The 17,713-nt window shown below is 40.3% G+C and overlaps 2 protein-coding genes across 2 annotated transcripts; one reads left to right on the top strand and one right to left on the bottom strand.

The window, feature by feature from the left end:
- LOC107640743 lies at positions 9,507-10,679 on the top strand. Its single transcript, XM_016344243.1, has 3 exons — positions 9,507-9,575; positions 9,678-9,767; positions 9,837-10,679. Exons 1-3 carry the CDS (start codon positions 9,507-9,509, stop codon positions 10,677-10,679), a joined length of 1,002 nt encoding a protein of 333 aa, XP_016199729.1.
- Positions 16,326-17,300, bottom strand: LOC107640742. The gene has a single exon (XM_016344242.1). It carries the CDS (start codon positions 17,298-17,300, stop codon positions 16,326-16,328), a length of 975 nt encoding a protein of 324 aa, XP_016199728.1.

Genomic DNA, 17,713 nt, shown 5'->3' with positions numbered 1-17,713 from the left:
CAAATGGTGTATCAGCAGCTAGCAGATTACTCAGAGGTTTTGCAATTTTTGAAAAATCCTTTATAAACCTCCTGTAGAATCCTGCATATCCCAAAAAGCTTCTAATTGCCTTAACATTGGTGGGAAGTGGTAATTTTTCAATTACCTCTACCTTAGCTTGATCCACTTCTATTTTAGGGTTTAAACGCCAGTTTGCGCTACAAAATCTCGAGCTAAGTAAGGACTACTATATATTGCTGGAAAGCCCAAGATGTCTACTTTCCAACGCAATTAAGAGCGCATCAATTGGACTTTTGTAGCTCCAGAAAATCCATTTCGAGTGTAGGGAGGTCAGAATCCAATAGCATCTGCAGTCCTTTCTCAGCCTCTGAATAAGATTTTTCCTCAGGTCCCTCAATTTCAGCCAGAAAATACCTGAAATTACAAAAAAACACACAAAATCATAGTAAAGTCCAGAAATATGATTTTTGAATAAAAACTAATAAAAATATAATAGAAAGCACTTAAAACATACTAGAAACTATATAAAAACACTTCCAAAAGGGTATAAATTATCCGCTCATCAATGACTTACAGTACGAACCCAAACACGCAATCAAGGCCCAACCAATGGCCGACTTCTTGGTTGAAGTAATGGGAAACCCTTTCGAATCACCGAGCACACGGTGGAAGCTCCATGTAGACGGAGCCTCTAACCAAACATTCGGGGGAGCAGAAATCATCCTAGAATGCCCAACGGGAGTCATGTATGAACAATCGGTCAAGTTCGAGTTCCCGGTGTCCAATAATCAAGCAGAATATGAGGCCCTTCTTGGCGGCCTACTTTTGGCAAGGAAGGTCGGGGCCTCCAAAGTGGAAGTATGTAGTGACTCTCAGGTCGTCACATCACAGATTAATGGAACGTATCAAGCCAGGGACTCACTGCTGCAAAAATACTTGGAGAGGGTCAAGAAGCTGAGTGAGGAGTTTGATGAGGTCACGATACAGCACATTCTGAAAGAGATGAACACGAGCTGACCTTCTATCAAAACTGGCGAGGACAAAGCCAGGGACGGGGAATCGATCTCTCATTCAATGTTTGGTCAAAGAACCATCAGTGACCTTGCATATAACCCAGGGAGGCCCTTCGTAGATGGACCCAATCGCCGATTTCCTGGAAAGTGGTAAACTCCCTGATGACAAAAAGTTGGTGAAAGCGCTGAGGAGAGAAGCGGCCAAGTATACAATAATACAGAGCCAGCTGTTTAAGAAAAGGCTCAACCAACCCCTGTTGAAGTGCCTGCGCCCCGACCAGACGGACTACGTATTAAGAGAAGTCCACGAAGGGTGCTGCGGCCACCACATCAGAGGAAAGGCCTTAACTCAGAAACTCGTTAGGGCCGGCTACTATTGGCCCTCAATGATGGCAGATTCCAAAGAATTCGTGAAGAAATACAAGAGATAACAGGAAAATGCCAACTTTCACAAGGCACCGACGGCTGAGCTGATCCTACTAATGGCCTCCCGACCATTCTCCCAATGGGGTGTCGACCTGTTAGGACCTTTCTCGGTCGGACCTAGGCAGGTCAAGTACCTGATTGTTGCCATCGACTACTACACTAAGTGGGTGGAGGCCGAACCAATGGCCAGCATTTCCTCAGCAATTTTCCAAAAGTTCATGTGGAGGCAAGTAATAGCCAGATTTGGAATCTCGGAGGTCGTCATCTCGGATAACGGTACATAGTTTACCGACAAAAAATTCGGGAAATTTCTCGCTGGCCTAGGGATAAAGCAGAATTTCTCATTCGTGGAACACCCCCAAACTAACGGCCAAGTCAAGGTAGCAAATAAGGTTATCCTACTGGGTCTTAAAAAGTGGCTTGACCAGAAGAAGGGTGCCTGGGCAGACGAGCTAGCATCGGTTCTGTGGTCTTATCGCACAACGCAACAATCCTCCACTGGGAGACCCCCTTTAGGCTCACCTATGGGGTTGACGCGATAATATCCGTAGAGATCGGGGAACCAAGCCCACGACTACTCTTGGGGGGAGTTGAAGAGGCTATAGAAAAGAACTTACTAGATGAGACTAGAGAGATGGCCCACTTGTCAGAAATGGCGTTGAAACAAAGGATGGTCCTACGTTACAATGCCAAAGTACTAAAAAGAGATTTTGAGCTAAGCGACCTAGTCTTGCGACGCAACGATGTCAGACGCCCGGCACCAGGGGAAGGAAAGTTGACAGCCAATTGGGAAGGCCCATACAGGGTAAAAAAAGTAGTCGGTAACGGAGCTTATAAGCTGGAATGACTGGAAGGAATGGAGGTCCCGAGAACATGGAATGCAAGGAACCTAAGAAGGTTCTACTCTTAGAAGCCCGAGCACACCCGACGGGCAGGCAATGTACTGGTTTTGTAAGACCCATTTCATTTCATGTTACATTACCTCCCATTAGTTGTTTACTTGCAATTTATCATGATATAGTTGTTTACAGGCTACTCTGATCGTCTCTATTCTTGTTTCATATTTCAATATTATTTAAAATATATAACTACACAGCATCCCGGGACTGATCACCCCGGAAACCACAGAAGTAAGCTCTCGCTCGGCAAGTCGCGCAACCGTTGCGTCGGAAGCCTTAACTTTCTCCTCGGAGGTAGCTAGCTGTGTTTGAAGTGACTTCACCTCAACCTTGTACTTCTCATTAGCTTTGATTGAAGATTGAAGCTTGTTCTCCAATGACCGTGCCCCAGCCAAGATGGGTTCCGCTTTCCTCGCTATGGCGGCCGCCCAGAGCAAGGTTCGGTACACCCATTTGACTTGAGAAGAAAGATCCCCACCATGGAAGAAGTCCTCCGTGCCGGGCAGGAGCTAAGAATCAATAAAAGTCCCGGCATCAAAATTCTTCTCCATTACCGTGAGGATCCCCTCAGGGCTGGAGGACGGTTTCCTTTTCCTTGGGTTATTGACAACAGTAACCTCAAGACCTTCACCCTCTACTTCTGCAGCCGGTTGGGGACTGGGCCTCAGCCTCGGCAGCAGAAGAATGAGGCACCTCGTTAGTGTGGGTGGCAAAGTCATCATCACTACCCTCAAGAAGAAATGTGTTGAAAAAAGCATCAAGTCCAACCTGTTCGCTAGCCATTGGTACTGCAACAATAGACGAAAGCTCGTTAGACAGTAAAACGGTCAATCAAATAACAAAAAATAACGAACACGAATAAGTGACTAGGAAACCACCCACCAATATAACTCCTAGCCATATCCTGATCCCCTATAAGGAGATGGGGGTTAACATGGTTCTTGCCGAAGATAACCAACAGAACGTCGGCAACCTTCTTGTTCTCGGGAGACAACCCCTTGTATGTCACCTTTGTGAAGGCATTAGACCCCGCCCGAAAACTTCAATAGGTCGGGATGCGACGTTCTCCTTCTAACGTCAACCAAAAGGGATGCCGACTTTCGGCCGGGTTAACCTTGAATTATTTATCCTTAAAAGCGTGGTAGAAATCTTCGAACAGGCCAAAGATCTTCCGACCTTGGGCTGATTGGAAGGATATGAACCCTTTTTTGGCCTTCCCCTCTTTAGAAGGGTTTGTCAGGGTAAAAAGAAATAAGAACACCTCAACGGAGGTCGGCAGCTCTAAATATTCACAGACCATCTTGAAACAGTGGATAGAAGCCTAACTTTTCGAATGCAATTGAGACGGCGCCACGTCACACCGGTTAAGCAGTGCCATTTGAAAGGGGGAAAGGGGAGGCGAACCCCCAAGTTGGTGAACATCGCCTTATACATCCAGATCCAATCGGTGACCTAGGGAGTGTTTAAGTTCAGATGGAATATCCGCTCGTGGTCAGCGGGAATGAACACCCCGTAATTAGCTTCCTCAGGGCCTCCCCCGCAGAGGTAGTCGGCTTGTCGAAACTCAGTAAGTTCCTCTAAAGGCATCTGATTGAGGGTATCCTTCACGTCCGAGGTCACCCAGGCATATTGGTCGTAGGGTGCTCTCGCAACGGGAACCCTCGCGACAGGACCTTGGGCCATACCTACAGTGGGGGCACCACTCAGAGTCAGTCGATGAGGTCGGGAGACCGGGACTAACACCAGTAACTATAGTTTACTTATCCAGTATCTACGGTCAAGAAAGGGCTAAGTCTACAGCCAAAACGAGGCCTAAAAAGCCAAAACCTAGAAGGGTTACTGATGGGGGAGAAATTGTCAATAAAGAATTTCACAAAATAAGCGCGTTATAAGTATAGATCTAAACAGACAATTAAACCTCAATCAAATTTAATTTGTTTGTCACTTAAGCAAACCCAATAAAAATAACCGAAGTATTAAACCTCAGGTCATCTTTCCAGGAATTGCAGGGAGGTATGTTACTATTGGTTGTGAGATAGTATATTTTTGGGTTTTTGAAAGCTTGAACAAGGAATGTAAATGACAAGAAAATGAACTAATAATTAAGAAAAGTCTTAACAAGTATTGAGAATTGGAATTCCTATCCTCATTATCATTAGCAATTATGATAGTAATTGTCCATTGCTCCCACTTAGTTAACCTCTAACTATGAAGGAAAGTCAAGTGGATAAATCAATTTGATTCCTCAAGTCCTAGTCAACTCTCAAGGAAAGACTAGAGTTAGTGGAATTCAAATCAACTAGCAAGTCTCAGATACCAATCAATAAAAGACCGTTGATAATTCAAGAGTCTCCAATTAATCAATCCAAGTTAAGAATGGGAAAATCTAACTTAAAACCCTCCCAAGAATTTTATCAAACACTTGGAAGGCACAACATAAAAGCATAGAAAAGCAATAAGAGATAATAAAATCCAAACAACCAATTGAAAGCATCAAAAACATAAATTGAAGAAAGCAATCATAAATATGAAATACCTCAAATTGCATTAAATAGAAAATCAAATCTAACATGAGAATTCATAACTAAATGGGGAAAATAAAGTAATCAACAAGGGAAACAGATAAACTAGAATGCTAGAACAATTAAAAGTAGAAGAGAAACTAAATTAAACTAAGATAGAATGCTGAAATTAAGAAGGAATAAAACTATGAATCCTAAAACCTAGAGAGAGGAGAGAGCCTCTCTCTCTAGAAACTACATCTAAAAGCTAAAATTATGTGAATGAAAGTTGTTTCCCTGATTCCCCCACTCTGCAGCTTCTATTCTATGTTTTCGAGCTTGGGCCAAAAATAGCCCAGAAATTGCCCCCAATGATTTCTGATACGTCCAGCACGTGACTCTGAAACGCGTACGCGTCACTCACGCATACGCGTCGCTCACGCGTACGCGTCGCTGAACTTTTGCAAGGTCACGTGTACGCATGATGCACACGTGTGCGTCACCTATCTGCATGGCAACTATGGAAAATTGCATTAAATTTTGAAGCCCCGGATGTTAGCTTTCCAATGCAACTAGAACCCCCTCATTCTGACCTCTGTAGCTCAAGTTATGATCGATTTAGTATGAAGAGGTCAGACTTGACAGCTTAGCAAACTCCTTCAATTTCTTGTATTCCTTCTGCTATTGCATGCTTCCTTTCCATCCTCTATGTCATTCCTGCCCTATAAACCATGAAAATACTTAACACACATATCACGGCATCAAATGGTAATAAGAGAGGATTAATAATTAGCAATTTTAAGGCCAAAGAAGCATGTGTTCAATCAAAGCACAGAATTAGGAAGGAAAATGTAAAATGTGCAATTTATATGCATAAGTGTGAGAATAATGGATAAAATCCATTCAATTTAGCATAAAATGTACCATGAAATAGTGGTGCATCAAATCTCCCCACACTTAAATATTAGCATGTCCTCATGCTAAGCTCAAGACAAGCTATAAAGGAGTGAAGGGAAATGGTAAAACTTATGATATGCAACCTATCTATAGCTCATAAAAGCCGGGAACACAGAATCAAGCATTGATCCCTCACTGGAAGTGTGTATGCGCTCTAATCGTTCAAGTGTCTAGAGTTAATTCACTCTAATCTCCTCTTGTCCTACTTTCTAAAACTTTGTTCTTCATTTAACCAATCAACAAATATTTAATGTACAAATGCAAACATCATGAGTGTAACAACCCTGATTTTCGAGTATACGAGATCTTTTTCGAAGGCACGGAATCCTCCGGAAGATCAGTAAAGGGAGAACCTCTGATATATCATCAAGTATCTCAATCCTCATTGTCATTATGTCATCTTTAAGATAGAACCTTTTATGAGGCAAGCTCAATAGCGCAGTCACGAAGAACCTAGTTTTTGAACCGTATCGGTTAAGAGTTTTGATTCTATTTTCCGTAAATAGTCTCAGTTTGACGAACCGGACTCGATTCATGAGAGAATAGAGATAATATGATAATATTATCATTATATTAGTATTAGAAGCTTCTTGAATGATATTATAAGGTTACCTGATCAGTTTTAGTTAAAAACAGAAAACCGGTTTAACTGGGTTCACAATTTACTAGTGCAGCTTAGCACCAGAACTCTCTGATGACTTTAGCAATGATAAGGCCTCATTATTCATGTTTTATTCTCATAATAAATATGTTACTAGTGTCATTTATGCTAGTATCTCAGAAAATAATTTTTAGAGATGTTTTTGCAAGTGTTTCGATACATCTAGTTTTAGTAGTTATACACCTGAGATATTTTAATATTATTTTAATCCACCTCCAAGCCAACCAATCACAACTCACCCTACACCCCCAAAACCCTCAAGGCTAGCTCATTTTCACTTTGTGGCCGAAAATAGGTAGAGAGAAAAAGAGAGAAAAGTTCTTAGTTCCAAATCTTCAAAGCTTGATTTTTTCTGAACTAAAACTCAAATCAAAATTCCAATCCGACCAAAATGATCATCTCTTCTTTCTCTACATGATCATATGACTTATCAAGGCTGGAATGAAGGTGAGTTGGCTGCACCATCTCTCTTTTGATTCGGTTTCAAGGAAACATGGTTAAATATGTGTTTTCTTGATGTGATTTAGGAGGAAAAAGTGCTTAAGGACCACCTGAAAGTTTAATTGAATTAGGAGCAGCAAAACCAGGTAGGGTGTCACGAAGTTAATCTTGATTATTTGTGTTTGAGTTGTGTGAATGTTGTATAAATTGGCTGTGCTAAAAATTGGTTGCATATATGATTGATTCTTGGTGAAAATTTGGTGAAATTTTGATGAAATTTGATGAAATTCAAGCTTTAAAGTTCATGTTCTTGGGCAGCTGGAAAAACGAAACCCTAAGCCTAAATTGAGGTTTAATTTGTGTTGAAATCATGTAGAAAAGATGGGGTTTTAGTGGCTGCTAATTTATTATGAATTATAGTAAAAATCAGTTGCTGAAAAGACTGAAAAACGGGTAAAAACAGAGAAGGAATCTGAAGAATTTATGAAGAACATGAAGAACACTTTGAGTGTGATGAAGAACAATGAAGAACACCTTTTAGATCTTAAAAAGGGCAAGGTTGTAATTATTTTGGTGTTTGAGGGGTTATTTGGTAATTTCTGAAAGTTAGGGTGGTAAAAGTAGAAATATTAAAAGTTACGGGTGGTAAAAAGTGAATTTTAAAGGTTAAAAGTAAAAGTAAGTTAATTTTCGAAAATTTAATGATAAAATATTAAAAATAATAAAATATTAAATAATAATATTTAATTAAAAATAATATTTTAATAAAAATAATAAAATAATGCAGAAAAGGCAGTTTTCTGTAAAAGCTTTAGAAAGACAACTTTAAGCATAGAATCTCATAATTACTTTCATAAAACACTTAGGGAGTGGTAAAAACATATTAGTGAGGCAAAGATAAATAAAAGATAAAAAGTTGAAGAAAAGATAAAAATCGAAGAAAAAGTCTGTAAGTTTTAATGACAGAAAAACAGACAAAGACTAGTGAACGAACTAGGGCAACATAGTTAGTCCTGGAATTGCGAATAGGGTTAGGTATTATATGAAAAGTTAAACTGTTTCAGTATAGACTTAATGAACCTATACTTGGGACAGACTAACTATTCATACCAAAATTTACATAAGCTTTAAATACATACGTTAAACAGAGAAATCAAAGCAGAGTAAAGAAACACAGAGAATAGAGTAACCAGAAAAGAATAAAGGGATACAGAGAAAAGAGTAATCTGATAAAGAAAAATGGTTTGAGTTAAGATGTTGTAAAAGTAAAAGCTGTAGAGTTTGTATAGCATGATTGAACAGAGAAAGAAAGAGGTACTGCATAAGAATGTGAAAGAGATGATGAATAATGAGAATGTTAATGAATGATGATAATGAGAATGATTATGTAAGAATCTGCTGCAGAGAGGCAGTCAGATAGATGGTGGTACGACCACTGAGAACGCTTTCCTGGGATACCTTGCTATAATGCTTTGCTGTAAGACAGAGGTTGCTTACAGAGGTATCGAGATGAGTGTGCTCCTGTAAGACAGAGGTTGCTTACAGTGAGTGTGTTGTTGCTCCTGTAAGACAGAGGTTGCTTACAGTGAGTATGTTGTTGCTCCTGTAAGACAGAGGTTGCTTATAGTGAGTCTGTTGGGCATATATCGGCTAATAAGTGCCGCCCTGCAAGACAAAGGTTGCTTGTAGTGGATATTGCCAACAGAAAAGCCTTATCTAGACAGAGGTTGCTAGGTAACGTCGGGAGCGGGTATGTAACCGACAAATGAGCTCATTACCTGCACTAGGGCTAGACATGCATCATACTTGGCTGTGCATTTTCCTCTGTTATGATTGTTGTATAAATGTATGCTTTCCTTGTTTGTATTCTATTCTCTGTGTCTGTGTTGTATTTTCTTGTGTTTTTCTGTTTATTTTCTGTTTTTTATTTTCTCTATTTCCTCTATTTATATGTATCTTCTATTTACTGCTTCTTGTATTCTGCTATTTGTCTGCTAAACAACACGGAATTAATGAACTTAACTAATAACCCCGACCCTACTAAGAACTCCCAAGTTCTTACCCCTTCTCTCTCCCTTCCCCCTTCAGATGGAAGCTTGGGTACACTTCCGTAGTTCGCTGATGACTGTTTTGCAAAGAGGATTCCGCTCTAAGTAGTTTTCTGAGTCTAGAGTGAATCTCGTTCTCTGTTTATATGTATGTACTATGAGACCAGCCGATGTCTACCCCCTGTTTGTACGTGAACTTTAACCTAAATCCTGTGTACGAGACTCCTGTTGTGTGGCTACTTCATGAGGTACCAGAGAGACGTCCTATGCCAATGTCTGATCATGCAGAGGAGTAGCAGATAATGTTCTACCTTTTGATGACATTCGACCCGACTCGAGTTTTGATGGCTTAGAACATACTTTCCCTCGCCTTAGTTGTTTAGAGGGACTAGGTGAGTATAGAGTCTAGGCTAGCCTTTGACTTGAAGTGTTAAGACTGATCACCTTAATAATGATTGTTTGGTGTGAACAGGACCACGATGGGTTCACGGAGACGAGGCGTACGGGAAGGAATTCCTAATGTTAACTACGAGAGGGAACAGGAAACTTTTATGACTACCATGAATGCTGTGGCTGAGGCAGTGCGTGAGGCTGCAGTAGCAGCGGCTAGGGCTGTTGACCGTCTTGAAGTGAGAAACGGGAATGAGAATGAGCATGGGGAAGATAGTGGAAATGATGAGAATAACTTGGGGCATCTCGAAAGACCTATGACCCTTGCGACTTTTCTGAAGGTTAAACCGCCTAAGTTTAAAGGTACACTCATTGCGACTGATGTTGACAACTGGTTTCGAGCTATCGAACGATCACTGCGAGCGCAGCATGTTCCGGAAGGCCAACACGTGGAGTTTGCTACTTATATGTTGGAAGGAGAAGCTGAGCATTGGTGGCAGGGGATACAGCGACTGTTGCAACAAGATGAAGGTGATATTCCTTGGAATATTTTTAAGGATGGATTTTATAAGAAGTATTTTCCGAGGGCAGCTCGTGATGCTAAGGAGATGGAACTTATGCAGCTGAAACAGGGTAATACAACTATTGCAGAATATGCCCATAAGTTTGATGACTTGTGCCGTTTCTCCATGATCTGCCAAGGGAATCCTGCTGACTTTGAGGAATGGAAGTGTTTGAAATTTAAAGGAGGACTCCGAGGAGAACTAATGAACTCCGTTGTTCCGCTAGAGATAAGAAATTTTGCTGAACTAGTGAATAAAAGTAAACTAGTGGAAGAATGTTCGAAGAAGGTGGCGATAGCTCGAGCAAATTGTAGGGAGGCCTCAAGAAGAGACTTTATTCATGATCTAGCCCCTGAAGGTCGTAACTTTAAGGTCAATGGTCAGTTCCAGCGCCAAAATGGAAATAAACGGAATGGTAACTTTCTTGCTCGTAACAATGGCAACCACGACAACTATAATTTGGGAGAGGAAGAAGGAGGTCAATCTCAGCAAACTCAGGATATTTCAGTATGCTCAAGGTGTGGGAAGGATCATGGTAATAGAGCTTGTAGATATGGGACACACACTTGTTTCTCTTGCGGAGAGTATGGACATATATCGAGGAATTGCCCAAAAAGGTTTGTTCGAAATCCAGCTAGGCCACAACAACAAGGAAAGGTTTTTACCGTAACTACTGGCAACACTAATGCACATAATTCTTCCACTCGAGGTGAGTACCACACTATGGTTTTGTTTATGCTAGATAATACTATAACTTCTTATGCGTATGTTAAATTTTGAGGGCAAAATTTTCTTTTAGGAGGGTAGAATGTAACAACCCTGATTTTCGAGTATACGAGATCTTTTTCGAAGGCACATAATCCTCCGGAAGATCAGTAAAGGGAGAACCTCTGATATATCATCAAGTATCTCAATCCTCATTGTCATTATGTCATCTTTAAGATATAACCTTTTATGAGGCAAGCTCAATAACGCAGTCACGAAGAACCTAGTTTTTGAACCGTATCGGTTAAGAGTTTTGATTCTATTTTCCATAAATAGTCTCAGTTTGACAAACCGGACTCGATTCATGAGAGAATAGAGATAATATGATAATATTATCATTATATTAGTATTAGAAGCTTCTTGAATGATATTATAAGGTTACCTGATCAGTTTTAACTAAAAACAAAAAACCGGTTTAACCGGGTTCACAATTTACTGGTGCAGCTTAGCACCAGCACTCTCTGATGACTTTAGCAATGCTAAGGCCTCATTATTCATGTTTTATTCTCATAATAAATATGTTACTAGTGTCATTTATGCTAGTAGCTCAGAAAATAATTTTTAGAGATGTTTTTGCAAGTGTTCCGATACATCTAGTTTTTGTAGTTATACACCTGAGATATTTTAATATTATTTTAATCCACCTCCAAGCCAACCAATCACAACTCACCCTACACCCCCAAAACCCTCAAGGCTGGATCATTTTTACTTTGTGGCCGAAAATAGGTAGAGAGAAAAAGAGAGAAAAGTTCTTAGTTCCAAATCTTCAAAGCTTGATTTCTTCTGAACTAAAACTCAAATGAAAATTCCAATCCGACCAAAATGATCATCTCTTCTTTCTCTACATGATCATATGACTTATCAAGGCTGGAATCAAGGTGAGTTGGCTGCACCATATCTCTTTTGATTCGGTTTCAAGGAAACATGGTTAAATATATGTTTTCTTGATGTGATTTAGGAGGAAAAAGTTCTTAAGGACCACCTGAAAGTTTAATTGAATTAGGAGCAGCAAAACCAAGTAGGGTGTCATGAAATTAATCTTGATTATTTGTGTTTGAGTTGTGTGAATGTTGTATAAATTGGCTGTGCTAAAAATTGGTAGTTACGGGTGGTAAAAAGTGAATTTGAAAGGTTAAAAGTAAAAGTAAGTTAATTTTCAAAAATTTAATGATAAAATAATAAAAAATAATAAAATATTAAATCATAATATTTAATTAAAAATATTATTTTTGCGTAAAAACAACTAAAAATATAAGTAAAAGTAACTAAAACATACTGAAAGCTATGTAAAAATAATGCCAAAAAGCGTATAAATTATCCGCTTATCAACCTCCCCACACTTAAAGATTGCACCGTCCTTGGTGCATGCTAAGATGTGCAAGTGGACGGGCTACTACAACTGATGCTTTTCTCCAAAGAATGTGCAGATGGACTTGTCTGTCGCCCCATTGAAACGTCTTCCGGTTCCCTTCCTGGTGGCCATCCTGAAAGAAGAGAAAAGTGAAGAAAAGTAACCCAAAAACAAAGATAGAAAACAAATAAAATATGGTTGGGTTAATGCCAAATAATGAGGGTCTCAATTACGTGGCAGCTACAACATGCAAGTGAGAAAACAGTAGAAGCAAATGGCATATCAATAGTGCAAAAGGAACACAGGTATCATAAAATATTGGCATTGACAGATAAATAATATCACCCAATCAGAATAAAACAAGTCATGAAGCACCAGAATAATGCAAGAAATATTCCACAGTTGAGCAAGAAAACTCAACACCGAAGAAAAAGTATCAAATTTAGAAAAGAAAATGAAAACATGCACAAAATTAAAATACAATGAGTGAAAGTATGCAAATGCAATAAGGAAAATAGAATGAAAGAGAATAAGGATGAGAAGTTAAAGAAATAAAGAAGAAGAAAGTAAGAAAAGAGGAGGAAAGAAGGAGTAAGGAGAGGAGAAAGAAGTAAGAAATGAAAAACAGGGTGCGACGCGCGCGCATGCATTATGCGTAAGCGTGAAAACTGAATTAGCCATGCGATGCGTGTAATGACCCAACTTCTAGCATGTCTAGATCATACTAGAAATCGAATGTTACCAACTTGTTTTTTTCCTTTTTGTATTATTAAGTAATAAATATAAGCATGTACGTTGTTAAAATCCTGCGAATTTTACAAGTAAATTTTTTTTAACAAGAATAATTTAAAGTCGCATACCTTCCATATATCAAGGGATAATTAAACGTTCACATACATAAGACAAAAGATAACAGAATATGGAACAACACACTATAATATACATCATGTTACAGAAGTGGCCCAGTTATATAAGCAGAGAGCTATAGTATAGCACCCCTAAGTCACTGACTCATATAGTATATACATATATGTACATAAGACGCCCCAGGGCCTGGCCTAACCAAAAGCCCCTAAGCTGGCACCCAGGCTAGCCTAACTCTATGATATGCCTATTCCCTCTAATCATGCTAACAAAAGTGAGGGAGACACTCTAATGTACTGAAGTTAGACTATGCGTCTCAAAAAGTCTCCTCAGTCCTGGTCCATAGTACCGCACGGAAAATCACGAGCGAATGGTGATGCTCGCCTACTGGCGCCTCGCCTGGCTCATCGTCATCGCTGTCAGAGGAGATAACTATGAAGTTAGGATCTTCCTCTGGATCTTCTTCTTCCTCGTCCTCTTCTTCTGCCAGAGTGATAGCAGAGGAAGCACTGCTGGCCACAGGAACCATAAAAGGATAGCTACCAATCAAAATACAGTCTGGAGAAGGAGGTGGCGCCTCCATGATCTGATCATACTCATGTCCCTGCTGCTCATCAAAGACAGGAGGCTCGATCGGCTCAGGTAAAGGATCAAGCTCGAGTGGCAACACAGGAACACCCCACTCATCAAGGACAAAAGGTGCAGGAGGTGCCTCATGGATAAGCTGGGCAGGTATAGGCTCATCAGGTAGAGGAGGTTCAGGTGGAGGAGGATAGTCAGGTGGAGGTGGCATCTGCTCCTCAGGATGAGGTATCCCAGGTCCGCCGGGGTGTAACCAAGATAAAAGAAAGTCATAGGGTGCATCATGATTAAAGTATGATGTCCGAATAGGGTACTGGAAAGGTCTACCACGAACTACATAATTACGGATACGAGGTACCGCACAGTAGATGTAATACTCGCCACGCACCGGGTCCCCGTGGATGTACGGTGGATCAATCTCGTAGAATAGGACTCCCGTGTCCATCTGTAGAGGTGTAAGGGGTAAGAACTGTGGAGTTCTTAGTAAGGTCGGGGTTTACAGTTAAGTTCATTTATAATGTCCGTGGTCATAGAAGTATAAATAAATATAGAGTAATATGTACATAACAGCAACATAAACTAACACATGAAAAAGAGAGAAAATAGGAAATAAATGCACATTCACACATTAATATGCAATCACACAGTTATGCTCCAACAAACAAGGAATAGAACAAGAACACAAGAAGATTAGCAATAAATAATGCACAAACAAGTATGATGCATGTCTGTCCCTACTGCAAGTAATGAGCTCATTTGTCGGTTTCGACCCGCACCCGACGCAATCCGACCCTCCAGGTTAGATAAGGCCTTCCCAGAACTTAATCTCAGATTAAGTACCGCATACCCTCTACCAAGTACTCTCGACTTGCAGGGCTGGTATTTGCTCAAATCTCAATATACCGCAGGTATGCGAGTCAGGCCTCTACCAAGCATTCAGCTTGCAGGGCTGGTACTACTCTACCGCAGCCTGTCTGGGAAGCAACATCACAATACGGGCGTCCCCGCACAACATTCACAAACATTGCCCGAAAGCTCATAATTAACATATAACCATACTCTCCATCACTTAGCAATCATCATAAATCAAGCATTAGAACATCACAGAAAGCTCATTTTACAATTCTCTGTTTACTCTGTAAGGTCAGGTACACAGCTATATCACTTGTAACTCCTTTTCTTTTTAACTTAAACACACAGGTTTTAAAATATTGTTTCTTTTACACCAAAACTGGCGCCGTCGTCAACTTTTCCTTTAAAGTTTCAAAGCTTTCTTCACACTTCTCTGTCCACTCAAACGGAACTTCCTTCCTAGTAAGGCGAGTCAAAGGTAAAGCTATCTGTGAAAAACCCTTGATAAACTGCCGATAGTATCCTGCTAACCCCAAGAAACTACGAACTTCTGTAACTGTCTTGGGTTGTTTCCATTGTACTACGGCCTCGATCTTTAAAGGATCTACAGTTATTCCATCTCGTGTGATCACATGTCCCAAGAATGCCACTTCTGTCGCCCAAAACTCACATTTCGACAACTTCGCATATAGCTTCCGTGCTCTTAATATTTGCAACACAATCCTCAAATGCTCTCCATGTTCTTCTTCTGTCTTGGAATAGATGAGGATATCATCTATAAAGACTACCACAAACTGATCTAGATACGGACGAAAAATGCGATTCATATAATCCATGAATACAGCAGGAGCATTAATCAGTCCAAAGGACATAACCGTATACTCATAGTGACCGTACCTAGTTCGAAAGGCAGTCTTAGGTATATCTGATTCCTTCACCCGGATTTGATGGTAACCTGACCGCAAATCAATCTTCGAGAATACTGTCGCACCTCTCAGCTGGTCCATCAGATTATCTATCCTTGGGAGTGGATACTTGTTCTTGATTGTGATCATGTTCAATTGCCGATATTCCACACATAACCTCATTCCACCATCCTTCTTCTTTACTAGTAACACTGGAGCTCCCCATGGTGATACACTCGGACGAATAAACTTCTTCCCCAGCAATTCATTCAACTGCTTCTTTAACTCTGCTAGTTCCAACGGTGACATCCGATACGGTGCTATAGAAATTGGTCCGGCTCCAGGAACCAGATCAATACTAAACTCTATCTCTCTCTGAGGTGGAAACTCAGGTATATCATTCGGAAAAACATCAGGAAACTCCTTCACCACTCGGATTTGCTCCAAGTCTTGTTCATTAGTTTCTGAGCTAGCCGATAGTAGAACGTAACCCTTTAACCCACTATTACTAGAAATAACTCTTAGGGAATTCAAATAGAAAGTACAAGACTCATCTGGTTCAGTGTGCATTTCAGATGATGGAAATGTAGCAATTCGTTTAAAACAATCAAGGAAAACTTGATGCTTGGACAACCAATCTAGACCTAAGATAATATCTAAACCACACAAAGGCAAACAAACCAGGTCATGTATAAAAGTCCTAGCCTCAATAACAAAAGGCACCTGTTGACATACTTGACTAGTCAAGGCATTTTGAGATGTGGGTGTACGAACTATTAGATTATAATCTAACATGGTGAAATCTAATCCCAATTCATGCGCAACAGTCTCAGAAATAAATGAATGTGATGCACCAAAGTCATACAGTACAGTTAAGAGTCGAGATTTGACATAACACTGACCTTGAATTAGGGAGTCTGATTTCATTGCGTCATCAGCAGTCATAGAAAACACACGTCCTTGCTGTCGCGACCTATCTATTCCTTGTACTGGCTTCTTCGGACAGTCCTTAGCCATATGTCCAGGCTGACCACAAGAAAAATAGATAACGCCTGTAAGCTGACAAGGTCTACCTCCATGCTCCTTTCCGCACTGCCTACATACTGGTCACATCTGCGCCTGCTGAGGTCGTTTACCCATATCCTGTCTCATTCTTCCTCCATTCCCTCCTGTAGGACGTGTATGAACATTTTTATTATGATTGTACCTTCGTGAAGGCATTGCTCCCTGCTTAAAATTCCTTCCCTGAGGAGCTGTATACCGATTATAATTCTGAAAAGAAGATCCTGGGCGATTCATCCGAGCTGCAGCTATCTTCTTAGCACAGTCCTCTACTAGCTGACTCTTATTAACCAACTCCGCAAAATTTCGTATTTCCAATGGAACCACTGAGTTCAACAAACCTTCACGGAGTCCCCCTTCAAATTTCAAACATTTCCACTCTTCGAAATCTTCTGGATTCCCTTGACAAACCTTGGAAAAACGACATAAATCTTCAAACTTCCTTGTATACTCAGCAACAGACATACTTCCCTGTTTTAACTGCATCAACTCCATCTCCTTTGCCTCACGAGTAGCTCTAGGAAAGTACTTCTTATAGAAATCTTCTTTAAAAACATCCCACAAAATATTACCCTCATCTTGCTGCAGTAAACGTTGAATGCCCTGCCACCAGTGCTGAGCATCCCCTTCCAACATATAAGTAGCAAATTCTACATACTGTTCTTCCGGGACATGCTGTGCCCTCAAGGACCTTTCTATGCCTCGGAACCAATTATCAGCTTCAGTTGCTACAGTCGTACCCTTGAACTTCGGTGGATTAACTTTCAAGAAAGCAGCTAATGTCATAGGCTTATCATGATTCATGTTATCTCCATCACTGTTCCCACCATTCTCACCATTACGGTCATTGTTACGCTCTCCATTACGTTCCCCCAGACGGTTAACTGCTCGGGTAGTAGCAGTCGCTGTTTCACGCACAGCCTCAGCCATAGCGTGAATCGCAGCAAACAGATTATCATCATTTCGTGGCGGATTATTAACAGTAGACCCTTCCCGATCGCTACGTCTCCGTGGAGGCATCCTGATTCTGTTCATACCAAAAAATCAATACCAAGGTGATCAGTCTTAATACCTCAAGTTGGGCGTGAACATTATCAGAATGAAAGCACAAAGACATTCATGCAACACATATCACATAGATACCCTATAAGCATGAGACACACCACAGAGCATGCAATAAAGCATGATTCAGTCCATTCCCCAGGCTCTAACAGGAAAAACCGCTTTGATACCAAATTGTAACGACCCAACTTCTAGCATGTCTAGATCATACTAAAAATCGAATGTTACCAACTTGTTTTTCCTTTTTGTATTATTAATTAATAAATATAAGCCTGTACGTTGTTAAAACCCTGCGAATTTTACAAGTAAATTTTTTTTAACAAGAATAATTTAAAGTCGCATACCTTCCATATATCAAGGGATAATTAAAC

This window comes from Arachis ipaensis, chromosome B05, assembly GCF_000816755.2.
Source record: "Arachis ipaensis cultivar K30076 chromosome B05, Araip1.1, whole genome shotgun sequence".
NCBI classification, from domain to species: domain Eukaryota; kingdom Viridiplantae; phylum Streptophyta; class Magnoliopsida; order Fabales; family Fabaceae; genus Arachis; species Arachis ipaensis.
The sequence above is the reverse complement of the archived record's forward strand: the minus strand, read 5'-3'. Positions and strand labels throughout refer to the sequence as shown.